The 25,736-nt window shown below is 49.0% G+C and overlaps 1 protein-coding gene across 2 annotated transcripts; it reads left to right on the top strand.

The window, feature by feature from the left end:
- Window positions 1-1,972: 1,972 nt before the first annotated feature.
- Window positions 1,973-25,736, top strand: BSDC1 (BSD domain containing 1). Of its 2 annotated transcripts, none has more exons than XM_043995905.1 (11): window positions 1,973-2,098; window positions 3,811-3,871; window positions 6,749-6,865; window positions 7,388-7,555; window positions 11,356-11,410; window positions 12,064-12,179; window positions 12,826-12,894; window positions 12,998-13,076; window positions 13,896-14,387; window positions 23,359-23,462; window positions 24,087-25,736. In XM_043995905.1, exons 1-11 carry the CDS (start codon window positions 2,052-2,054, stop codon window positions 24,117-24,119), a joined length of 1,341 nt encoding a protein of 446 aa, XP_043851840.1. In that variant the 5' UTR covers window positions 1,973-2,051; the 3' UTR covers window positions 24,120-25,736. The 2 variants fall into 2 exon arrangements, with proteins under 2 accessions (XP_043851840.1, XP_043851842.1); XM_043995907.1 differs by lacking the exon at window positions 1,973-2,098 and adding an exon at window positions 2,679-2,764.

The raw sequence follows: 25,736 nt of genomic DNA, 5'->3' as shown, positions 1-25,736 counted from the left end.
GGAAGGGTATTAGTGAAAGTATAGCCAGTGCTGAAAACGGTGGCCTGGGAATTTAGGTCATCAGAAAGGAGTCAGGTCTCAGTGAGGACAAGAGACAGAGGGAGAAAGAAAAGGTTTAAGATGAAAACTAGTTTCTTTCTTTTTTTTCTTTTTCTTTTGGGGCAGTTGGGGTTAAGTGACTTGCCCAGGGTCACACAGCTAGTAAGTGTTAAGTGTCTGAGACCGGATTTGAACTCAGGTACTCCTGACTCCAGGGCCGGTGCTCTATCCACTGTGCCATCTAGCCCCCCTCCTTCGATTCTTTTTTTTTTTTTTCATTTTACACTATTGCTGTTATTTTGTATACAGTGCATTTCACTCTGCTTCAGTTCATGTAGGTCTTTCCAGGTTTTTCTAATAGTATCCTGTTCATCATACCCTAAATAATGTACCTTAAACTTGAAAAAGAATTTTCTTCGTATTAGCCCAGCAAAGTCATCATAACTATTTCCCTCCATCCTATTCCTTTCCCATGATATTTACTCTATTTTCCATCTTCTTTTAAACTATTCCTCCTCAAAAGTATTTTACTTCTGGCTGTCCCCTCCCCTACTCTACACTCCCTTTTTTTCCACCCTTCCTTCCTTATCCTCTTCCCCTCATACTTTCCTGTAAGGTTAAATAGATTACTCCTCCCAACTGGGTGTGAATGTTATTCCCTCCATGAACCAACTCTGATGAGTTTAAGGTCTTTGAGCTAATTCTATGTTCCAAATTTTCTTCCTCCCTCTCTCCTCAACCCTCCCTATGAAATCAAGCAATTCAATATTTCATACTTGTGCCGTTATGCAGAACGTCTTCACCTTCCTTGAAAGTATTTTGCTTTTTACTACTCTCTCCTAGAATCTGCCCTTCCCTCCTTCCCCTCCCCCCCTTATCTCCCTCCCCTCCATCAGGGCAAAATATATTACTATACCCACTTGAGTATGTATGTTAGTCCTTCTTTGAGTCAATTCTGATGATATTAAGGTTCAATCACTCCCTAATTCCTTCGCCCTCTTCCCCTCCCCTCCATAAGCTTTTTTCTTGTTTCCTTCATATGAATAACCTCTCCCCAGACCATCTCTCCCCTTCCCCCTCCCCCAGTCTATTTCTCCTACACCTCAACCCTATTTTAAGGATGTCATTATGGGTTAGTTAGGTGGCACAGTGGACAATGCACCAGCCCTGGACCCAGGAGGCCCCAAGCCCAAATCCGGGGCCCATACATAAGACACCCCACAAAGAACAAAACATAACTTCCCTTCGTATTCAGTTCAGACCTGTGTCCTCTGTATTATCTTCCCATATAGGAATGTTAACAGTTTGATCTTTTAATATCCCTCATGAAGTCTTTTTCCTGTTTATCTTTTTATGCTTCTCCGGGGTGTTGTATTTGAAAGTCAAATTTTCTATTCACTTCAGGTCTCCTTCGATTCTTAACAGAAAGATATTGGGTGGAGGCACATCCAAGGCACGGGACAAAGGAAAATTTAGAAGCTCAGACAACTCAAAAGACTTTTTCAAAGTCATTCAGCTGGTTTGTCCAGGGTTCTTTGTGCAACATTCCATTTAATTCATCAAGTGCTAAGCACTGCATTAGGGACAGGAGGCCACTGATTAAGTGTTAGCAAAAGGAATTAAGCACCTTAAATTTTTTTTTTTTTAGTGAGGCAATTGGGGTTAAGTGACTTGCCCAGGGTCACACAGCTAGTAAGTGTCAAGTGTCTGAGGCTGGATTTGAACTCAGGTCCTCTTAAATCCAGGGCCGGTGCTTTATCCACTGTGCCACCTAACTGCCCCCCTCCATAGCTTTTATCTTAAACTTTTTTTAAGTTAGCATGTCCAGTAGGTAGTTGATGATATATATGGGAGTGAGGCTCAGGTCAGAAACAAGGCCCTATCTAGAGGTGGGAGTCATCTGCATAAGAATGATAATAAAAGCCATGTGAGCTGATGAAGTCACGGGAAGAGAAAGTCAAGAAAGAGAGGCCAGGACAGAGCCTGGGGAGACACTCACAGCCGAGGGTGATATGGATGAAGATCCAGGAAAGGAGAACAAGAAGAAGCAGTCAGACAGGTAGGAGGAAAGGAGAAAGAGGAGACAGAAACACAGAAAAAAGAGAGAGGCATAGACACAGAAAGAGACAGAGGGAGATGAGAGACAGAGAAGAGAGAGATCCAGAGAGAGAAAAGAGAAACACAGAAAAGAGACACAGAAGAGACAGAAAACGAGACAGAACCAGAGATAGGAGACAGAGAGAAGAGCCGAAACATACAGAGAGAGAAAACACACACACACACACACACACACACACACACACACACACACACACACACACACACACACACACACACACACACACACACACACACACGCGCGCGCGCGCGCGCGCGCGCGCGCCCTCCTCCCAGAGCTACGCTCTATTAGTGGAGGCCAATAGGATCGACTCCTCACAGCCACGCTCCTCCCTCTCTCTCCGCCTGCCCCTCCCCCTCCCTCCTATTCCTCCCCCTTCCTCAGTCTCCTACACTAGCCCAGTTCGCGGCCTGGGCTTTCTGTCCCACGACAGCCACCGTAGTGGGCGTTGGTGCTGCTTTAGGGTTGGGGAATGAAGTGAAGGAAGGCGGGTTGAGTGAAGCAGGGCGGGGATTGGGCCAGGCTCGCGATGGTGGGCAGAGCCTAGAGGGAGAGGTCAAAGGGTAGTAAATAGTGGTGATGTCAGGCGGGCAAGATGGCGGAAGGGTGAGATCCCCATCCCGGCGCCGGGGCCCAGGGACGGGAGGGGAGGCTGAGACGGGGGGCGGTGTATGGAGGCCGGCGGAGGCCAGTCTGTGGCCTCTGGAGGCGAAATCGGGCCGGGAGAGGGGCACCCGGAGGAAGGAGAAGGATTGAAATATGAGGGGGGAAGTCATAGCCGGGTTTAACGCCCCCCGTCTGCCCCGCCCACCCTAGGTCCAGGCTCTGCTTCTCCTCCCCGACGGGGTGTAGTTTACACTTCTCCCCCCAGTATTCCTGCCCCACCCCCACCCCCGCCCAGGGGATCTTCACTCCCCCAGCCATTTTTACTTTCCTCTAAGTCCTGGGGATACCCATACACCCCAGTATTCCTGTCCTCCTAGTCCAAGGGACATTTTCCTCCCGGTTCTCCTGTCCCCCCAAACCCAGGGAACATTCATCCCCCAAGACCAGGGGATGTCTACCACCCCCGTATCCCTCTCCAATTTCAGGGAATTCCTCTTCTCAAGCATTCGCGTATCCCCGACCCCATACCCCAAGTACGTGGAACGTCCACCCCTTGCTAAGTCTGTGGAGGGGTCACCCACCCCCCACTTCTGTTCTCTTGACCAAGTCGATGGAAGACCTCCCACCAAGACCTATGAAATGTTCCCCCCTCCCATGTGGCTGTTCCCCTCTTCCCACACTGTTCCTCTTTCTCCAGCATAGCATATGGAATGTTCCCCTCCTTCGTGTTCTTGTTCTCCACCCCAGCCACTGTTCACAAGAGCATTTACACATCCACTCGAACTAACCTCTCCCTTACCAGTTCCTGTCTCCCGGTTCCCACTCCTGTTGTTTCCCCCACACTTTCTGCCACCTCCCCCCATACAAACATGAACACCAGCCCCAGGAATGAATTTCAGGCACCCGGCACCCACAAGCAGCCCCACGCACACACACCCCCTCGGAATCCACTTTGGAAAGGGCTTCAATACCTTGGGGGCGGGGGTGGTAAGACCTGCCTGCCCAATCTTTGTGTGTCCAATTTGGTGTGCCTGTTTCCTCCCCAGGGAGGATGGAGGCTGGTGGAGAAGCTGGCTGCAGCAGAGCTACCAGGTTGTCAAAGAGAAGGTAAAGAAGGGTCTGGGATCCTTACCCCTTCTAGGCCGAGGAGTGCAGAGATTTAACCTCTCTCTTGCCTGTTGTCAGAGAACTCTGGCCTAGTTGTATGACATTTGTAGATGATACTCATCTGGTGTTTTCAGTCCACAACCTTGTTTGATCCCCACAACAATCCTGTCTGGCAGTGTAAGGTTGGTCCTGTTTTGCAGAGGAGGAAGGAGTCCGAGCAAAGAAGTGACCTGCTTATGATAAAATGACTGGGAAATGGCAGGTCTTCTGATTCTGCCATGCCAAAGATATTTAGGTGTATGACCATTTGCCTTTTCTGGGCCTCAGTTTCCTCATCTGTAAAAATAAGGGGGAGAGGCAGCTTAGGTGACACAGTGGATAAAGCACCAGCCCTGGATTCAGGAGGACCTGAATTCAAATCTGGCCTCAGACACTTGACACTAGCTGTGTGACCCTGGGCAAGTCACTTAACCCTCATTGCTCCACAAAAAAAAAAAAGAAAAAGAAGGGGATAGACTAGGTACCTAGATAAGGCACCTTCCAGCTCTGACAGTGTGTAATTCTATAAATTATGCAGGGCTTAGGATGCCAAGCTATGGGGGATACAAAGATCAATGACAGCCATTACCCTCCCAAAGTGGATAGTCTAAGACTGTTACAGGAGTAACATAAAAGTATACTGTGCTGTGTTCCTGGGACTGGATGGATGAGAAAGAAGACAGTAAATACTACCAGAGGGGAAGGTGACTAAGGCCTGGGGCAATCCACAAAGAGATGGAATTTGAGTTTGTCCTTGGACCTCAGACTGGCAAAGAGAAATAAGAAGAGCATCCTAGGCAGGACATAGCATGAGCAATGTTCCTGGATTAGTCAGTGGGCCGTTCTGTCTGGAGTGGACTATATTTATATTTATAAAAGAATAGAGGGGAGCAAAGGGTGGATAGGCAGAATTTTAGGATCTAGAGTTGGGATTAGACCTTGTAGATGGTCTAGTCTACCCTCTCATTTTACAGAAGCCTAAGGAAGGGAAGAGACTTGCCCAAAGTCACAGCACAGATAGGAAATAGCAGAGCTGAGATTTGAATCTAGGGCCTCTGACCCCAAATCCAACTGCCTAATAGCCCCTAGGTGACTCAGTGGAGTGGAGTGAGGAAGACCTGAGTTCAGATTTGGCTTCAGACACTTGATTAGCTGTGGGACCCTGGACAAGTCACTTAAATAAAGCCTAATGTCTTCAATTTAAAATGGGAATTTATAACAGCACCTGCCTCTCAGGGATGTGGTGAGGATCAAATGAGATGATGTTTGTGAAGTGCTTAGCACAGTCCCTGGCACATAGTAGGCACTTAATAAATGCATGTTTCCTTCTTATTTCCACTTCTTGGCACTGCCATGTTATGCCTGGGATGCAAAATGGTCCAATAATATGCACACTAATGCCATTCCAAGATAGTTTGTCAAAACTAACTCCTGAGTTGACCGAAGTTAATTACTGTTTACCTAGGCAGGAGACAGGTAAGACCAGTTTTGTTTCTCCAGAACAGGCTTTCCTTCCTGGGAACCTATAGCCCTTAGTTTGACTAAGTCTAGGGAGCATTTGTAGTTGGTAAAGTGACCTTTGGTACAGATCCAGCTTCAGCCCCTGATTCTGTCCAGAGCTATTCCTGTTGCTCAAGAGGAATGAAAGACAGGATTTAACCTATAAGGAGCCTTGAAGTGCTTTCCTCCTATTTAAGGGCATTTCCTAGAAAAACTAGTTTATTCATCCTAGCAACAGGCTAGGGCGGGGGTGGGCGGGTAGCCCTGTTGGGTTGTTGGGAGAACCAAGGAAAGACAAGACCTGGTCCTTGCCCTTTACCCTTGGGGAGCTCCTGATCCGAGGAGGGAAACACCAGGTCCTAGAAAACTCCATAAGAATACCTAGTACTTGGGGGCGGCTAGGTGGCACAGTAGATAAAGCACCGGCCCTGGATTCAGGAGTTCCTGAGTTCAAATGCTGCCTCAGACACTTGACACTTACTAGCTGTGTGACCATGGGCAAGTCACTTAACCCCCATTGCTCGGGGGCGGGGGGGGGGGGAGGGGAAGAATACCAAGTACTTGAACCAGAAGGTCTCCAAAATCATCCTACTCTAAACAAATGTAAATTACTGTAGCCTTCCCTAATTACATACAGAATTCCTGAGGGAATGAAGGAATAAAGGAAATAAGTAGAACTTGTTAGGATTTGAAAGAAGGAAATATGTGGAAACAGCCCAAGGGAGAGTTGGGAGGTGAGAGCCTGAGCCATGGCTGGAGGGCAGTTTGACTCAGCCCTGATGTCCTACCAGTCACTTCTCCTTAACCTACCCGTCCCCTTGACTTGTGAGGATAATCTTTGCTCTGCCTTCATCCCAGTGCTCTTACTCAAATTCTCCGGGAAATCTGACTTATCAGATTATTCCCTCCAATGATGCAAGCCCCAGCCTATCTGTGTTGCCTGTCCTAGTTGACCTTTATCTGTGTCCTCCAGTAGCGTCCTGCTATTATTTTAAGGACCAAAATAAAATTACGTGAAAAATCATAAAAAGCATCCAAGTGCAAGGCAATTTGATCATTATTATCACCATTCTCATTAATATTAGTTGTTTCTAGATGGGGCGTTGGCTGGTAGAGAGACCTACCTAGGATTGTAATCTTCTGAAAATTGCCTCCAATATGTAAGTTCTAGATTGAATCCCCGTTAGCAGCAGAGCCTGACCCATGGCCATTTGGGCCATGGGAGGAGGAGGAGGAGAATGGAGACAGGGTTGAGCAGAAAGGGAGAGAAAAGTGGAGAGATAGACCTAAGAGCATAAGAGGTCTAGAGCCCAACCCTTGGTTTCCCATTCCCCTCAGTCCACAGAAGCCCTGGAATTCATGAAACGGGACCTAACCGAATTCAGCCAGGTGGTACAGCATGACACAGCATGTACCATCGCAGCCACTGCCAGTGTGGTCAAGGAAAAGCTGACTGTGAGTATCCCACCTCCTACCCACACTCCCATGGGGTGGGGAGGGGGGAGGATTGCCTCAGGCCTTATTTGTTTCCTTATGCCCCTGACTGCTCCTGTTTGCCCCACGGGCCACATGCCCCTTCTCTAGGAAGTCCTTGTTCTTCTTGTTGAGAAGATATTGGGTGTTTGCTTATTTGTTTGTAAGCAGAATTTCTAGTCTTTCCCCCCTCCTCCCCAGCTGCTGTGACCACTCTTGGCCTGGCTTGTCTTGAAATTAAACTAGTTGCTTGTGATTAGCCAGTTGGAAGCTCTTGCACAAACCCCTTGCCCAACTCTGAGCTCCTCATTTCCTATCCCTTGTTCTCCTGTGCCTTTTTCCTTTCAGTCTTCACAGTCCCAGGGTGGTCACCAAACCCTAGGCGGCAGGGGTGACTAGTTCTGAATTGGGATCCAGTCTTCTCACTCTCTGTGCCTCCCACCCACCCAGTTTTATGTGAATTTGAAATAAAACGCTTCTTCTCCTCCACTGATTTCTCTGCAGACTGAAGGTTCTTCAGGAGCAACAGAGAAGATGAAGAAGGGCCTATCTGACTTTTTTGGGGTGATCTCAGACACATTTGCTCCTTCCCCTGACAAAACCATTGATTGTGATGTCATCACCCTGATGGGCACACCTTCAGGAACCACCGAACTCTATGATAGTGCCAAGGTATGTGTCTGGTGCACCCAGGGAACCCTGTAGACAGAGACCAGTCTGTACAGAGCCCTGTGGCTGGACTCTGGGGAGAGAGGCATAGGAGAAAGAAATGGGTACCCATAGAAGGTGGGGGCAGGAGTTGACAGGGTCTGCTCTCTCAGTGGGCATGCTGATTCCTCCTATTCCCATGGCCTTTCAAGATTTATACCATGCTTTCCTCTCAACCACCCTCAGAGGCAGGGAGTAAAAGAGTTACTATCCCCATTTTGGGAGATGAAGAAACTGCATCTGCCAGAGGTTAAATGACTTGCCAAAGACGGAGACATTGTTACTGACTTTAGGAAGTTACTGATACAACGGAAAAACAGGCTATTCCCTGCAAAAGACCCCAGCCATAGTAATCATAGTTGACATTTGTATCTTACTTTGGTTTACAAGCCACTTTATGTGAATTATCTCATTGAATCCCCAGAGCAGCAGTAGGAGGGAGGTACTGCTGCCTCAGTGGATCTATGACAGCTCAGGGGTCAGCCCTCCCTCCATCAAGGAAGACCACAGCTTATCCTGGGCATTTCTTGTCCTCCACAGCCTTCTGTGGATCTTAGGTAGAGGGCACACCCAATGTTAAGGGGCCAGAGCTTAGCCCATGAGCTAAGAATGTTTTTTACATGTTTAAATTCAGCAAAACCACTCTTAGCTCCCTGGCTGCACAGAAACAGGTGGCGGGCCACGTTGGGCCACTGGCTGTAGCTTGCCAACTATTCTCCTCATTTCCCTGATTCAGAGAAGTAAAATGAATTTACCAAGGCCACATAGCAGGCAAGCAGAGGAGCCAGAATTCAAACCAATATGCTAAATATGAGGACACTTCTTTTTCTCTTATATTAAACGGGCTCTCCTTCATCCCCTGTATCTAGTCACCCCTCCAGAGAAGTCCTCAAGACCACTTCCCTAGGCAGTTGTAATAACCCGCTAGCTAATGTTCCTGCTACTAGTCTCTTCCATTCTGTCCCTAACATACAACTCAAGTCATTTCCCTAAAACAGTGACCGCATTTCCTACCCAAAAAAATCCACCACCCTCATCCTGCATTCAAGACTTTGCATTATTTAGCCCCAACCCACCTATCTGGACTTATCACTCATTTCCCCAGAGAAGGCTTCTGCTCTAACCAAACTGGCCTTTTTTGTTTGTTTCTTTGGAGGCAGTCAGGGTTAAGTGACTTGCCCAGGGTCACACAGATTATAAGTGTCTAAGGCCAGATTTTAACTCAGATCCTCTTGACTCTAGGGCCAGTGCTCTACCCACTTCAATACCTAGCTGCCCTCAAGCTGGTCTTCTAAACTCAGTGCTCTGTCTCACTTCTGAGCTTTGGCCCAAGTTGTCTTGCTCCCCCGCACCCCAACCCACTTCCTTGCCTCCTCTGTGCTTCAGAACTGGTCTAGGCTTCAGGGTCCAACCCAAGGCCTACCCCTACATGAGCCACCACTGACATTTCCCTTTTCTTTTTTTTTTTTTAAGTAAGGCAGTTGGGGTTAAGTGATTTGCTTAGGGTCACACAGCTAGTAAGTGTTAAGTGTCTGAGGCTGGATTTGAACTCAGGTCCTCCTGACTCCAGGGCTGGTGCTCTATCCACTGTGCCACCTAGCTGCCCCCAACATTTCCCTTTTCTGACTCTAGTAGCAACGGATTTTTTACCCTTAAATCTCATGCTGTCTCATGTTGCTACTCAGCAGTTTCAGCCATGCTTCTGACCCAACCAGACCATACCATGGGGGGCAGGAACTGTGCCCTACCAAGAGGAAGCTGGCTCTATGTAAAAAGAGTCCTGGACCTGGGAATCAAGAGATCTGGCTTCTAATTCTGGCTCTGCTTCTAACTGACTGTGTTAGGCAAGTCACTTTTCCCTGAGCCTCGGTTTCTTCCACTGTAAAATGAGAGGGCCAGAGTCTTAGAGATGTCCAGAATCCCTTTCTGCTCTTAGAGTCTGGGTTTCTGTCTCCCAGATTCCCCTACAATGGAAGGCCCTCAGTATAGAGAGACTGGAGGAGAAGCTGAATGCAGCTTTGGGGAATTGGTCAATTTTTCACTTTCATACTACTAAGAAAGAGTAATCTTTGAATAATTCAGAATTTCATAGCTGTGGTTTGGCTGCATATTTTTTCTTGATTTATTGTTAATGTGTTTTAAAGGTCCATATATTTAAAATTGGAGGGGCCCTTACAAGTGCTTAAGGCCAGTCCCCTCATTTTCCAGGCGAGAAGACTGAGGCAAACAGGATTATAAGTGATTTGCTCAGGTTTACACAGCTAGTAAGTGCCTGGGTCCATATTTGCACTCAGGTCCTTCTGACACAAGTGCTGTGCCACAGAGCTGCCTCGGGGCAGCTTTTTAGAATAAAATACTTTTGGGGCCACTAGGTAGCTCAGTGGATAAAGCACTGGCCCTGGTTTAGGAGGACCTGAGTTCAAATCCAGCCTCAGACACTTGACACTCACTAGCTGTGTGACCTTGGGCAAGTCACTTAACCTCCATTGCCCTACCAAAAAAAGGAGAATAAAATACTTTCTACGCTGATCCTGACTCCAGTGGCTCCTCATTCCCTGCAAGCAAACCATCCAAACCCTTTATCCTGGCATTCAGGTTAGATTTTGTTTCTAAGGACGTGCTGACTGTGCTGGGACAGACAGCTGGGTGGCTTGCTAGGCCTAAACCAAATCCAGGGCAGAGGCTTTGGCCCCTTGCTTTGTGGGTTTCCATCCTCTGCTCAGTGCAGTATTAGGCAGTGATCTGAGGACAGAGCCGGGGGGAGTGACGGCTCCCCAGCTTGTCATTCCAAATCCCCAAGGCTCTTATACTTAAAATCAGTCTTTAAACACCTCCCCATCTCCAGCTTAACCTCTGGAGGCTCCTTGTAGGAATGATAATTCAGGTGTGTCCCATCTAAAGACTTCACTTACTTCAAGGCTCTATGATTTCACTGGTGAGAGGTCTCCTGAAGCAGATCACAAAGCCTCCCATCTTCCCCAATGATCCCGAATCTCTGGTTAGTAAAGATTCAGCCCCTGCTGACCAGTCCTCTCCAGCTTCACCAAGGCCTATCCTTTGATGATTGACCAAGCCCATGACCAGGCCCTTCCTGAAGCCTCTGAGCCAGTCAGAGGCACAATGGCCCTTAGATGGAAGAGCAGTTAGGAGTTTGTGCCGAAAGCACCTGGGTGGTGGGCTGGACTGAGGGGCAGGGGTTTGATATGAGCAGCTTGATCAGGAAGACTTCGGGTGGGTGATATCCTTGCATGTGCCGGCTCCTGGACAACCTCCAGAATCAATCAAGGCCATTATCACGTAGTGCTCAGATGTGCTGTCCATCACAGATTACAGAGTGCTTTCCCACAACAGCCTTGGGAGATGACCATGAGAGCAGTATTGTTCCCATCCCCATTGCACAGATGAGGGAACTGAGGCTCTGAGAGGTGAAGGGACGTAGCCAAAGTGGCATCACCAAGACCCAGGGCATTCTAGTGCCCCGAGTAAAAGGGTGGATCTGCCTCATGCCACAGCCTTACACGCTGACCTGGGGCCTCCCTTGGGAGCTAAATAAGCCTACCGGAACTTTCTCACGGGTGGTTATTGGAGAATGGAATACATGCCTCCTGAATGCTGGGCTGCCGGAGAGAGCAAGAAGCAGACAGGCCCAGCGAGCAGGGGATGCTTCCTCTACAGGCTGGGCCCCAGGTTGCTGGGGAGGGATGGGCCCACTTCCCTTAGCGGCCGGTCTCACGCTCTGTGCTTCTTTGTGTCTCTCATGCCAGGCTCGTCTGTACAGCCTGCAGTCAGACCCAGCCACGTACTGCAATGAGCCCGACGGTAAGGGAAAGGCGAGGGAGGCGGGGAAGCCACAGACAGGCCCCCTGCCCACACTGATGACCAGTTCTGCTGCTACCAGTCGTGTTCCGTGGCCCTGCTCACTGCCCTGAAACTCTTCATCAGAGAGGCTTTGGGTCATGGATTCAGAGCCAGAAAGGACCCAGAGCAGTGGGGCAGGGGGAAAAGAGCACTGGACCTGAGTTTGGATTCCTGCTGGGCTTTTCACTGTCCTTGTGACCTTCTGCAGGTCTCTTAACTCCTCTGGGCCTTGGTTTCCTCAGTTCTAGGAGGGCCTCACTGGTGCCCCCTCACTCCTTCGAACCTCCTCATTTTATAGGGGCGGGCACCATCTCCTTCAGGAAACTACTCGGTTTCCTTTTCTTCCTGTCTCGCTCCTACCACATGAACAATAAAGACCTTTCTCAGACCTCCTCTAGCCCTCCTTTGTTTGCAGCACCTAATCCTGTGTCATGTCTGGGTCTGTCTCCCCGCCTTACTAAAGCATATGCCCTTGGGAGGACACAAACTGCTATTTTCCCTAGATTGTGTATCTCCCACAGTCCTTGGCAATTTTCTACACAGAGGGAGGGCACTTAATTAGGCTTGTCATGTTGTGTTGTAGCACCCTATACTGCACCTCTGTCCCTTTGCAGGGCCTCCAGAGCTGTTTGACACCTGGCTATCTCAGTTCCGTTTGGAGGAAAAGAAAGAAGAGATCTCCAATCTGCTCATCGGCAGCCCTTCCATCCGGGCCCTCTATACAAAGATGGTGAGGAGCCCTTTGGGGTGGGACTGAGTTCCTGGGCAGCCACTAGCTGATCCAGGTGTCAGGGAACCAGGCCCAGAGCAGAGAACTCAAACCAAGGGGCCTAACCATTAGGAGCCGGACTGATTCTCTTGCCTTTCATCCATTCAGCAAACATTCAGCTCCTGGGTACAGAAACTTGTTCTAGGTGCCAGGGGAGTCACAAAATGCAGGCCAGACGTAGACCCTTTTTCCATAAAGTTCACAGTCTAGTACAGGGACCTGTGGTTCACAGTATTAGGTGAGTGCATGAAGGAGTGTAAAACACAATGAAGTCAGAGTTGTCAGTAGAGAGGGGGGATCAAGGAAGGCTTCATGGAGAAGGCAACATTAAACTGGACTTTTGGGGGGGGGCAGTGGGGGTTAAGTGACTTGCCCAAGGTCACACAGCTAGTAAGTGTCAGGTGTCTGAGGCCGGATTTGAACTCGGGTCCTCCTGAATCCAGGGCCGGTGCTTTATCTACTGCAACACCTAGCTGCCCCAGCTCCTACATTGTTTTAAAGCTCACTGGCCAGTACTGCCTGGTTCAGACTAAATGGTAAGCCCAAAAGAATCTTGGCACTTCATGCAGCCTCTTCCCCTGTGATAAAGACTTTCTCCTTTCCCCAGGTCCCAGCAGCTGTCTCCCACTCAGAATTCTGGCACCGATACTTCTACAGGCTCCATAACTTAGAACAGGTATGTCCAGGTGGTGGGTGGCCTGTTGGTGGGTTATGGGGAATGAGAGAAAGGGCTTGGGGGAAAGCGTCTTGACCACCAGCCATCTCTTCTCTTTCTCTAGGAAGAGGCCCGGAGGGATGCTCTGAAACAACGGGCAGAACAAAGTGTTTCTGAGGAACCAGGCTGGGAGGAAGAGGAAGGTAACTGAAGAAGGGCTATATGGCCAAAGGGGCCACCTGCCCATCATCACACAGACTGCTAGGAATTTTGCTGTGCTGAGATTGTCATTCATTCATAAACATGCCAACTGGGGCAGCTAGGTGGCACAGTGGATAAAGCACCAGCCCTGGATTCAGGAGTACCTGAGTTCAAATCTGGCCTCAGACACTTGACACTTAACCAGCTGTGTGACCCTGGGCAAGTCACTTAACTCTCAAAAAATAAAATACAATAATAATTAAAAAAAATAAACATACCAACTGCTCAAAGAGCCATGAACTATATATAAATTTTAGATGATACACAATCCCTACGGAGCCTATGTTTCTTTTTTCTTTTTTGCAGGGCAGTGAGGGTTAAGTGACTTGCCCAGGGTCACACAGCTAGTAAGTGTCAAGTGTCTGAGGTCAGATTTGAACTCAGGTCCTCCGGAATCCAGAGCTAGTACTTTATTCACTGCTCCACCTAGCTGCCCCCAAGCCTGTGTTTCAATAGATGACAAGCCTATATGTGATGAGATGTTACACGATAAATGTTTTATTGAGGTGCCAAGTGCTATTTGATGTCTGAGGGCCAAATTTGTTGCTGACTTCTTGGTGGAGACTGCATTTGAGTTTGGCTTTAAATAATATGTGAGAATTCAGCGGGTGAAGAGGATGCAAGCTCTAATGGAAGAAATATTACAACACATGCATCTTCTGCTGCCTGCCTAAGTCCATGCTGGAAATGTCTTAAGCATATGTTGGGACCCTGTTCAGTTGCAATGTTAACCCCTTTTCCTTTTCCCATTGCCCCCACAGAAGGACCCTTGGGAACATCTCAGCTGAATATGCGATCCCAAGAAGAGAGAAAAGCTGCCCCAGATGTTAAGGGTTGGGCCAGTAGCCCTCAGAGTCCTTCTGAGGAGAATTTGGGAGTGGTGGCCACCCCCTCAGCTGAAGTCACCCCATCGGAGAGCAGTGAGAGTGTCTCACTTGTGACACAGGTGGTCAATCCTGCTTTTACTCCTGAAGCCCCAGCACTGGTGCAGACAGCCCCTGCTAAAGACCTCTCCCAAAGGCTTTTGGAAGCCACTTTGGAAGACCAGGTGCCCATAGCTGATGCAGGAGAGACGGGCCCACCTCCTGCGGAACGGCCCAAGTTTTCAACCCCCACTGTGCATCCAAGCAGCTCTGAGCCCAAGCCAGTAATCAGAGTAGAGACTCTGAGAGAGGAAGGACCAACAGATTTGCGAGTGTTTGAATTGAACTCGGACAGTGGGAAGTCCACGCCTTCCAACAATGGCAAAAAAGGTGGGTCTGAAAGTCCAGAGCCTACGAGGGAGTTGGAGGGGAAGGGAATAGTCAGGAGTGACCTTGAAACATACTGACCCATCCTCCTTTATTCTGGTCAGGTTCTTCGGGGCAGATCTCAGGTCTCACTCACCCTGGGCTGGGAGCAGTGATTGGGAGGTATTATGAGCTGAAATTACACCATCGTAATGCTGGGGTTAAAGGATATGGGGAAGAAATGAGAGGACTAAACCAGGAGCCACCAGATCTCATGGTGCATTCTTCCAGTGCTAACCGTCCTCATAGAGGATATAAGTCAGAAGCAGGAGCGTCCAGGGGAGCTGAAACGTCAGTCTTTCTGTCTCTTTCTCCCTCCTCTCCCTCTCCACACACACACACACACACACACACACACACGTTAATATATGTGTTCAGGTGCACTGTCTAACAGTACAACAGAAGTTAAATCCCTTCCAGCTCTTAAGCCCATAGAAGGAAGAGATGATGTGGGAGTCAGAGTAATAAGAACTCACATTTCAATAGCAATATAAGAATAATTGGGAACAGCTTAGTGGAAGAATGAGACTTGAGCTTCAGAACTCATGTGATTTGCAGAAAAGGGCTGAAGGCATTCTGGACTGGAGGCAGAGACAGAAGAAGGGGAAGGAGCCTGGGGGCCACATTCCAGGGAACAGTGAAGAGACCAGCCCACTAGAGGGGAAAGGAGTCAGGCCACCTGAGGTCCGGCCACATCTCTAGCACCGAATGGATGGGACTAGACCCCTTTATGGGCTTGTTTTCTTCTATGTAAAATGAGAGTGTGGCGCTATGGCCACGAGATAACAGGACTTCCCACTTGGGAGGGACCTTGGGAGCCATCTTAACCACTCATATCTGAAAAAGGCTTTCCCTTCCAACATTCCAGAAATGGTCAGCCATGTGTATTTGCAGACCTCCCATGAGGAGGTTCCCAAAGCAGCCCATTTCATCCCACTTTGGGATTGATCTTATCCTTAAGAAGTTCTTTTTCCGTTAAAAAAAAAAAGTTCTTTTCCTACATTGAGCCTCAATTTTCTACTAGTCTACCCCCTAATGAGATAACATGGTAAGCACTTTGCAGACCTTCCAGCTCTATATAAATGCTAGTGACCATTCTTTTTAGTATTGTTTATTATTATTATTACTACTACTACTACTACTACTACTACTACTACTACTACTACTACCCTCTGGGAGTTGATGGCCTTTCAGATATTTGAAGACCTCTATGATGTCTGCAGATGAGATAGTCTCTTCCTCAGGCTAAACATTCTCAAGCATCTAGGTGGTACAGTAGATAGAGCACCAGCCCTGGATTCAGGAGGACCTGAGTTCAAACCTGGCCTCAGACACTTGACACTTAATAGCTATGTGACCTTGGGCAAGTCACTTAACCCTCATTGCCCTGCAAAAAAACCAATTCATCCTTGAATACTTACTAGCTATGTGACCCCAGTTGCCTCAAGAAAAGAAAAGAAAAATGAACTCACAGTCCATCACCAACATGGCTACTCCTTCTGGTTGCTTTTCTTTCTAAAATGTAGCCAGAACAGAATATAGAATTACTTCCGGGGCTCCCCAGAGCACAGTGGAGGGGGTGATTCCTGAGATGGACCTTCTTGGCCTCTTTCCTTCTTAAAGCATAGTGTCTCTGAATCCCCTCCCAGCTCTGAAGTTCTGGGAGCCTTGGCAGGCAGGCAGGTAGTAAGCATTCGTAAGTGTGTCCTACATGCCAGGTACTGTGCTAAGCATTGGGGATACAGAGCAGCAAAAAGAAAGAGGATCTCTGCCCTCAAGGAGTTTATATTCCAAGGGAGGAAGATAATACTGGGGGGTGGGGGGGGCAGGGGATGAGTCCAGCAGAGTCAGCAGCACAGCCAGGATGGGGAGGAAGCAGGGCCAGCCTGGCCAGTCCCCAAATTGGAAGGTGGATGCCAGGGAGCGGTAAGAAAGGAAGTGAGTTGGGGGAGTCAGGGCCAGATTTTGGAAAGTTTTGACTGCCCAGCCAAGGAGCCTGGCTGCTAGACAGCAAAGGCCTGACTTGTTTCTCTCAGCATTTGAAGAAGAGCATTCTTGGGATTGCTGATAGGAGATTGGAGGCAGGGAGAGCAAAAAGAAAGCAGCCTGCGAGTGGAAAGGAAGGTTTGAATGTGAGATTGTTTTAGAAGGATGTGGGCACGAGGGAGGAGTTAAAGGTAATGGTTCATTGGAGCTGTCTGCATCCCAGGCCTTGGCAGTCATTCAGAAACTGACCCCTAAGACAGATGATCGGTCTTCTCTGCATCTCAGCATCAGCTGTGCCCAGGGAGACTTTGTTATTCAGTGGAAAGAGCCCAGGACCTTACCAGGCTGGGCCACTTACTCAGGGTGGCCTCATGCAGAAGCCACTTCAGTTTCTTTATCTATAGCAAAGCTTCTTAAACTGTGGGTCGCAATCCCCCATAGGGTCATGTAACTGAAGGTGGGGGTCATGAAAAATTTAGCCACAGTAAAAGGTTATGTATGTCTGTTTTATATACCGATATATCCAGGGTGTAAAATTTTCTCAGGCAAAATGGGGTTGTGAGTGGAAAAAGTTCAAGAAACCCTGATTTGTAAAATGGGTATGAGAGCTGCCAGGGATGCTGTTTGGTTTTTTTAATTGCAGCCCCATCCCTGTGTATGAAAGAGTGTGGCCACCAGGTGGCACCAGAGGACACAGAGCACTGGGCCTGGAGTTCCAATTTGGCCTCAGAGCCTTACTAGCTTGTAACCCTGGGCAAGTCACCTCTGCCTGCCTCGGTTTCCTCAACTCTAAAATGGGGATAATAGCAGCACTCGACCCTCAGGGCTGCTGTGAAAGTCAGATGAGATATTTGTAAAGTGCTTAGCACGGGGCCTGACCCTTAGTAGGTCCTTTAGAAATGCTTATCCCTTTCCCCCCCAAAGTATGATATCTCCCTAATGTCCCCCTATCTCTAGCTCGAGGTTCATGAGATTACTGGCTTTCTGCTCCTGGTGGATTGTGAGTGATGAGGCAGACTGCTGTAGAAAGAAGGTCAGATTTGGGGTCAGACCATCCACATCTGAATTATTTTTTTTTTTTTTGAGGCAGTTGGGGTTAAGTGACTTGCCCAGGGTCACACAGCTAGTGTTAAGTGTCTGAGGCCAGATTTGAACTCAGGTACTCCTGACTCCAGAACCGGTGCTCTATCCACTGCGCCACCTAGCTGCCCCCACATCTGAATTCTGATGACCATTTACTAGCATGAAGCCAATTGATTCACTTCTCAGAGAGGTTCAGTTTCTTCATCTGAAAAACCAGAGTCTTGAAGTTAATGAAGGTCTTGTCCAGCCCTAAGTCTCATGACCCTGTGATGAAGACCTCTTAAGGCCTTTCCAGCTCTGATATTCAGTGAATGTTACAGTAACTTCCTGGTGTGAGGCCCAGTGGATACAAACATGGCAAACTCCCATCCAGCTCTTAGGGAGCCTGCAGTCTGACAAGGGAAAAGGCAGGTCCCCAGGTGACTGACAGAAGGGAGTATAACTAGAGATTGAAGCAAAGGATGGGGCGAAATTGCCCGAGAGAGAGACTGCCTTCACCTTGCAGTGGGGAGATGGCGTCGGTGCTGGGCCTTGGAGGAGGCGTGGGAGAAGACAGGGCAAAGCCCGTTTGGCCAGAACGTGGGGTGCATCGAGGGAAGACAAGACTGAACAGGGAAAGTGCAGCTATATGTTGGGGAACCTCAGAGGCTAATCAGGAGCTGAGGCTTTATTCAGCAGGTAACCACCAGGAGCCAAAAGGTGGTGCTGAGTGAAGGAATGACACGAGTAGGATCAGTGTATTTGGAAGATTCCTCTGCAGTAATGTGAATGGAGGAAGGGCCCAGAAGAGAAGTTCCTTGAGGGCAGGCACTGTGAGCTTTTTGAGCTTCATCTCCCTAAGCACACGCCCTTGACTGTCAAAGCAAAAACCCACTGCCTGCTTTCTCACAGCCATCATCCACTTCAGCTCTCGCTCTCCCTGGGTTCTAGCATCATCTGCCCATACCTTCCTTGACACCCGCTAGAATCTCCGTTTTCTTCTTAGAAACTGCCCTTCCTCCTAGACCCTGTCCTCGCCGACAGTTTCCATTTCGCAGCCGCAGATGGCTGGTTCCTTTCAGAAGACACAAAGTCTCTGACCCCCTCAGCACTAGAGGTACTTCTTCTGTAATGGTGCACCCAGACAGACAAGGCACTCACAGTTGTGTCTGAGAGTGGCCGTGTGCCAGATTTCTGTTACACAATTGTAACGGGCCCTCGCTACTCTTTGGTAATCTTTTTGTCCTTCCTTGATTCACCCACATTCTCCAAGGTGGATTCTCCAAACCTCCTCTTCTCTCAGGTCCCTCAAACAGCCCGTTCTCTTTGCTCCCTGCAGACCTCAACTCCAGCTTTGCAGACACAACTGAAGCAACCCAGGCTGCCCTTCCGGACTGATTTGACATTTCTTCCCCTTTCCCACCACCATGCCTTTTTTTCAGGATCTTCTCTTACCTAAAATGGTTTCCTGCCTGACCTCTACCCCTTAGAATCTTTAGCTCCTTTTTGGGCTTTAGCTCAGATGCCTCCTCTTCCTCAGAGCCTTTCCCCTTAGCTGTTAGTGCTCTCTCCCCTCCTCCAATGATCGCTGGTGTACTTAGTCTTGTGGAAGGTTAGTTCCTTGAGGGCAGGCACTCCTTTTTATTTTGTCTTTCTATCTCCTGCCTAGCACAGGGACTGCTTGTGGAATGGAAAGGCATACACACTCCCCATGTGTATGCCTTTTGTTCCCTGCTGCAGACCTCAGAGCCCCTCGACCTTGTTCTGTTCTCCTCTTTCTGTGATTCAGCCAAGCCCTTGATCCAGTGTCCTCCCGTTTCCTCTGAGAGCTTGCCCCTGTTGCCCCTATAGAGAGTCTCTCATCTTTAATCTCTCCCTGTTTCCTGATCTTTCCCTAGTGGCTATAAACTTGTCTGGGTCTCCTCTATCCATTCAGAATCATTTACTCTTGCGAGCTCCTTAAACTACTGGCCTTTTTTCTTTTCACTGCCAAGCTCCTAGGGGGACAAAAAAAGAAAAAAGAGAAACTATCTACACTTGTAGCCACTGGGGGGAAAAGAAAGAGAAAAACTGTTTACACTTGTAGCCACTCGCTCACCTTTTTCTCACCCTCTGGCCTCCAACCCTACTCTTCAACTAAAACTGTTCTCTCCAAGGTTACCAGTGATCACCATGATTATTGAATGCAGTGGCCTTTTCTCAATTTTCCTTCTGTTTGTCCTTGGTGTATCTCTTGATAACAGGCATTTGTTAAACACCTACTGTGTACTGGCCCACGTGTTAAGCACTGGGCATACAGAGAAAGACAAAAACAGTCCCTCCCCACTAGGAGGTCATGTTCTTTTGTGGTTGGTTTTGGGTTTTTTTGGTTTTTGGTGAGGCAAATGGGGTTAAGTGACTTGCCCAGGGTCACACAGCTAGTACATGTCAAGTACATGTCTGAGGCCGGATTTGAACTCAGTTCTTCCTGACTCCAGGGCTGGTGCTTTATCCAGTGCACCACCTAGCTGCCCCTGGAGGTTACATTCTTTTTTGTTTTTGTTTTTTTGGTGAGGCAATTGGGGTTAAGTGACTTGCCCAGGGTCACACAGCTAGTAAGTGTTAAGTGTCTGAGGCTGGATTTGAACTCAGGTACTCCTGACTCCAGGGCCAATGCTCTATCCACTGCGCCACCTAGCTGCCCCTGGAGGTTACATTCTTAAGGGGGAGGCCTGTGAAAGGGAATCCCTGGTACTAATAAGAGCCAGCATTTCTATAGTTCTTTAAGGTTTGTGGGGTCCTTTACAAATACCTCATTTGGTCTTCACTACAATTCTGGAAGGGAGGTGCTGTTATTATCTCCATTTTATAGCCTTTCTGAGGCTGAGAGAGGTTGGTGACTTGTCTAGGGTCACACAGCTAGTAAGCATCTGAGGCAGACTTTGACCTCAGGTCTTCCTGATTCCAAAATCCAGTGCTTTATCTCCTTGACCCCCAGTAGCTAGGAAAACCAGGACGGGCTTCCTCCAAAAGAGGGAACTTGAGCTGCCTTGGAACAGGGAAGCCAGGAGGTTGGGGGAGGGGGGGTAAGGCATGGGGGACAGCGTGGAATCCAGTCATCATGCGATTTTTGAGAAACAATGAGAAGGCCTCTATGGCTGGATTGTAGAGTAGGGAGAGAGAAATAAAGTCTAAGAAGAGTAGGATGTGGCCAGGTTGTAGGGCTTTAAGTGCCAAATGGAAGATTTTATACTTTATCCTGGAGGTAATAGGGAGTCATTGGAATCGACTGAGTGACCTAGTCAGCCCTCTACTTTAGAAAAATCATTCTCGGAGCAGAGTGGGGAATGGATTGGAGTGAGGAGACCTTGAGATAGGAAGAGCAGTTAGAAGAACCAATTAGAAAACTGTTGTAATAATCCAGGAAAGAGATGATGAGGGCCCAAAATAGTGTGGAGACTCAGTCGAGAGATGGGGGTGTCCTGAAGGTCGAAATGATTAGAATGCTATTTTGGACATGTTGAGTTTGAGATTCCGGCTGGATGTCCAGTTTGAGCTGTCCAGAGAGGCTGGTGCTGGACCCTCCAAAGTTCAGGAGAGAGCCATGCCCCAGCCACCCCTCTGCTCCCCTGTCGTCTCTCTTCCACTGTCTTTTGCAGCATTATTCTCTGGCTTATTCTCCTACCTCTCTGGGTGCTCTTTGGCCTCCTTCAGTAGCTTACCTTCTGTCTCCCACTCTCCTCTCCATCTCGTGTTCACATGCCCACCTTTCATGTGCTCTGCATCCAAGCTAGATGACAATCCTGCTGTTTCTCCCCCCACCCCCACCCAAGCCTGGTATCATCCCACCTTCCCTCTCCTGGCTTTGCATGGACTGTCTGCTATGCATGCCCTCCTCACCTTGACATCTTAGAATCACTAGATTCCACGTGACTCTTCCTGTCCCACAGTCTTTCTCATCTTCCCCACTCCCGAGTGAATTCTTTGCCAATTCCTCTTCAGACTACCTTGTATTTACTTTTTTCTTTTTTTTGGGTGAGGCAATTGGGCTTAAGTGACTTGACCGGGGTCACACAGCTAGTAAGTGTCAAGTATCTGTGGCTGGATTTGAACTCAGGTCCTCCTGACTCCAGGGCCAGTGCTCTATGCACTGGGCCACCTAGCTGCCCCTTGTATTTACTTTTAAATGTTCATTTTATGTGTCTTCCAATAGAACGTAACCTCCTTGAGGGCAGGACTGGTTTGGGGTTTTGTCTTTGTCTGACCAGTGTCTAACACTGTGATTTCTGCTCCGTAGGTATTTAAATATGCTTTGAGTTGGAGGCTGGAGGGTTAGGAGGGTGTTACAGTTGAGGCAGTCCATGGATGAGGGCTCGAACATTCACTATTGCCTATGGAAGGAGAATCCCTAAATCTCCTACTCCCTGTGGGGTTTCCCCATACCTAGCCTGCAGGCCTGCCGCCCATAAAACTGTCAGTGTGGAAAGATGTCTGGAGTTAGCCAGCCCAGGTCAGACGTAAAGTGCCGGATAAAGACAGCTAGAAAGCCAGGCTACCAGCTGTCCTGCACCTCCAGTGCCATGTAGTGCAGTGCAGAGAATGCTCAGGACGAATGGAGAGGTTCCCCCACAGCCCATCCTTTCTGGCAGCTGAGAACCTCAGCCTCCAGGCTGACTTGCTATGTGAGCCTTCTCTGGATCCTCCTCATTTCTTAGTACCTTCCTTGTATAGTCAAATGCTATAGCCTAGGAAGTGCCTTGCAAATCTTAAAGCATTAGGCAAATGCTAAGCATTATTATTATTACAATGATGGGTTTAGATCTGTAGTGTCAGCTCCAGACTTTCCCAAATTCTAGTCACATATTTCCCACTGCCTGCCAGCCATATTCAGTCTGGAGAAGAGAAGGCTATGCTAAGAGAAAAGTATTTGAAAGGATGTCCTAGAGAAGAGAGATGGGACTTGTTCTGCTTGGCCCCAGAAACCAGAACTAGGAGCAAATTAAGGAAACTGGATAGAGGTGAATTTCAGTCCTATGTAAAGAACATGTCTAAAGTGAGGTGGTGAGCTCCCCATCATGTCCTTGTCACATCTATCACCTGGATGATCAGTTACAGGTTGGACTAGGTAATACATGGCCTGAGTTTCCCTCCAGCTCTGATGAAATGGGTTCTAAGGTCCCCTTTTTAGCCCCACTAGGATCCCATGATTCTACATGTATCTTGCACAGGACTGAGTGAAAGTATAGAGTGAGTGATCTAAAATATATGTCTGGTGCTTGGTATTTAGAACTGGAAAGCACCTTAGAGATCATGTTGTCTAAATGTCGTTGACTGTCAGACAGCCCAGTCCATCAGACACCATCTGGTGTCCCCAGTTCCCTCTGATAGGGGGAGTCATAATAATGAGTGACATTTATATAGCACTCCCAAGTTTGTGAAGGGCTTTGCATCCATTATCTCATTGGAGTCTCCCAGCCACCCCGTGAGATAAGTACTGCAACATCATCATTCCCATCCAAAGACCAGGAAATGAGCTGAGGCAGATTGGGTGACTCACCCAAGGTCACATAGCTAGTGATTGTCTGCGGTGGGATTCAGACCCAGCTTTCACTGCCTCCAGGCTTGGCACACCAGCAGCTCTGCTAGCTTCCCCTCGGGACCCCCAGGACTCTCACTGTAGGGATGGAAGGAGGGATTCTGACACATCACCTGCACACAGCCATTCTTGGCTGTTAGTTTGGGATGAGGGGCCCATCCCTCCTGAGATCCCACCAAGGCCTGGAAGTGTCCAGTCGAAAGGGATGGGTTCTAGGAGATTAAGACATTTGTGGAGTCACCAGGGCAGGCGTGAGCTCCCTTTAGGGTGTGCTCTATCCAAGCCTTCTCTTTGCCTTTGGTTTGGTTCTAGGTTCCAGTACTGACATCAGTGAAGACTGGGAGAAGGACTTTGATCTGGACATGACTGAGGAAGAGGTGCAGCTGGCTCTGTCCAAAGCTGACGGATCTGGAGAGGTGAGGCTGTGCTAGCTAGGGAGGGTACCAGTTCGGCTCCTCGGCCATGTCTGAGGGGCTTTGGCAGCAGCAGTCTCTTCTCCCTTCCTGCCCACAAAGTCGACCCTTCTGGGGCTAAAGAGACATAAGACACTTCCTTGTCCACACTAGCAAGGCAGCTAGAGAGCAGCAGCAGAGGGTCCTCCTCTCCCCAGGGGGCATCCCTGCTTCATTCAGTGAGCAGCAGTCTGGGCCCAGCAGGCAAGCTTGAGATGGGGTCCCTGCCACTGAATTCTCCCTCTCTCATCCCAGGGAGGTGAACACAGTAGATGCTGTGAGGTCAATAACAAGGCAAAGGGTCATCAATGAAGTGGGGCTCTGTGGCACAGATGTACTTAAGGGATCCAGGCAAGGATGGGCAGGGAAAGTCAGCTGACAGACCTAAGTTGGGGGCTGCCAGTGAGAATGTTACAGCTCCTGGGGGTTGGCCCTGGTTCCCCCCAGCCTCTTTGGTGCCAGTGTGAGCCAGCAGGGCCCAAGGGTGGACTGGCCAGCCCTTTGGCAGTTGGGTGGTTTGGGGCTGGATTGGAGTTGAAAAGCACATACAAATGTCTGGTTTTTTGTTCTCCCCACTCCCATTTGCAGCTGGAAGACGTGGAGTGGGAGGACTGGGAATGAGGCGGGAGGGCTTGGAGAGGACAGCCCCTCCACACCACACAGGCCCCCACCTCCCTTCTCAGCCGGTCCTAGATGGCACCATCTACCCAATGCTGTCTCTTCCATGTCCCTCTCCTGGAGAGAAAGCCTCTTCCAGTGCTCTCCCAGGAGGCACCTGAGGCCAGACAGTGTCATGTGACCTGTGCCAATTCTTGGACTGGGGGGAGGGGAATACCACCACCACCACCACCACCGCCGCCACCTTTGAAGAGCCCAGATTTCTCTGCTGTAAATCCACTGCCCCCAGGCAGTACCTGCAGTGGCCTCCTGCCCGCCTGCCCGCCCGTGTATGTGGAAGCTAAAACTACAAACCACTTTGGATCCAGCCCCAGTGGTGCCCTTCGCTCACCTCTTGTCCCCTCGTGTCCCGTCTTTCAGCTACAAGAAAGCAGGGGACAGCTTGGGGAAGCCCCTTTCCTGCCTTAGGTCCATTCCCATCTTTTCTCCCTCATGTCTTTCCCCACCCTACCATAGGTGGCCTTCTTTGTCTGACTCTGCTGGGGTGGGGGGAAAGGATGACATAAATGTCCAGCTGTCCTCCGGGGAACCTAGTGCAAACCCATTCATGTGTCTTAGGGGACTCCTCCCTCTTCCCTTGCCAGGCCTTCCCTTCCCTCTTCACAAGGCTCAAGTGATTCTAAGTGGGTACTATAGTAGTGATTGGGGACCAAATGCTGCCCACCACCATCACCAAACCATCCTGTCTCCCAGTGCCTCTTTTGCAACACCTGCTTCTCAGACATTCAAGGAGCTGAGGTGGCCACAGGCCTTGGTCTGAGACCGTGCTCTTCTTGCATTTCTGGCTCTGCCTCCCAGAGCCAGGAGCAGCAGCCTGTAAACTCTCCTCTTGTTCCCTGGTGGGGGGTGGGGGGACCTTTGAGGAAACACATCATGTGGAATGTAACTGCTTCCTGAGCAGGAGAGAAGGTGCACAGTCCCTGCCAACCCTTTTGCAGCCTTCAGTGGGTAAGCCATGAGATACCCCCTCCCCCCCATTGCTTCTCCTTGGGGCATGTGTTGTGGGGCGGGCCCATACTCATTTACATCTGTCTCCTGACTCAGTTTGGCTAGTGTGGGTTCCCCTTCCCCACTTCAGTTTCCTCTGTTATGGGGAGATAGGTGGCTTCTGTCTTCATTCTCTCTTTGCCTCCTTCTCTGGCTGGGGAGGGGCTTGCCTGGGTTCCTCAACACCCCCTCGATGCTGCCCTGTGGACTCATGTCCATAGGACGGTGTGTTTGACAGCCATTGGAAAAGGGTCAAGGTCATGGGCCAAGGGGAGGGTGGCAATCAGTCATATTCATCAAGAAAGTCAAGTTGGGGAAAATGCTGAATCTTTCTCTGGGGGTGGGGGGTGGGGGTTTTCTCTTTGTAATGTTTAGTTTCACCTTTTGGGTTGTTTGTGCAATATTATATATTTTAAATTATAATGCATCTCCCCAGAGCATTTTGTAGCTGGGAAAAAGAGAAAAAAAGATAACAGCTGTTAGTTTTGTAATTTAAAACCCCCCCACAAAGAAACTTTGTCCTGAACCTTTTGCAGACTTGCAGTTAACAGCTATTAAAGACATTCGACATTA

Source organism: Dromiciops gliroides, chromosome 3 (assembly GCF_019393635.1).
Source record: "Dromiciops gliroides isolate mDroGli1 chromosome 3, mDroGli1.pri, whole genome shotgun sequence".
Taxonomy (NCBI): Eukaryota; Metazoa; Chordata; class Mammalia; order Microbiotheria; family Microbiotheriidae; genus Dromiciops; species Dromiciops gliroides.
This window is presented reverse-complemented; position numbering and strand designations above follow the sequence as displayed.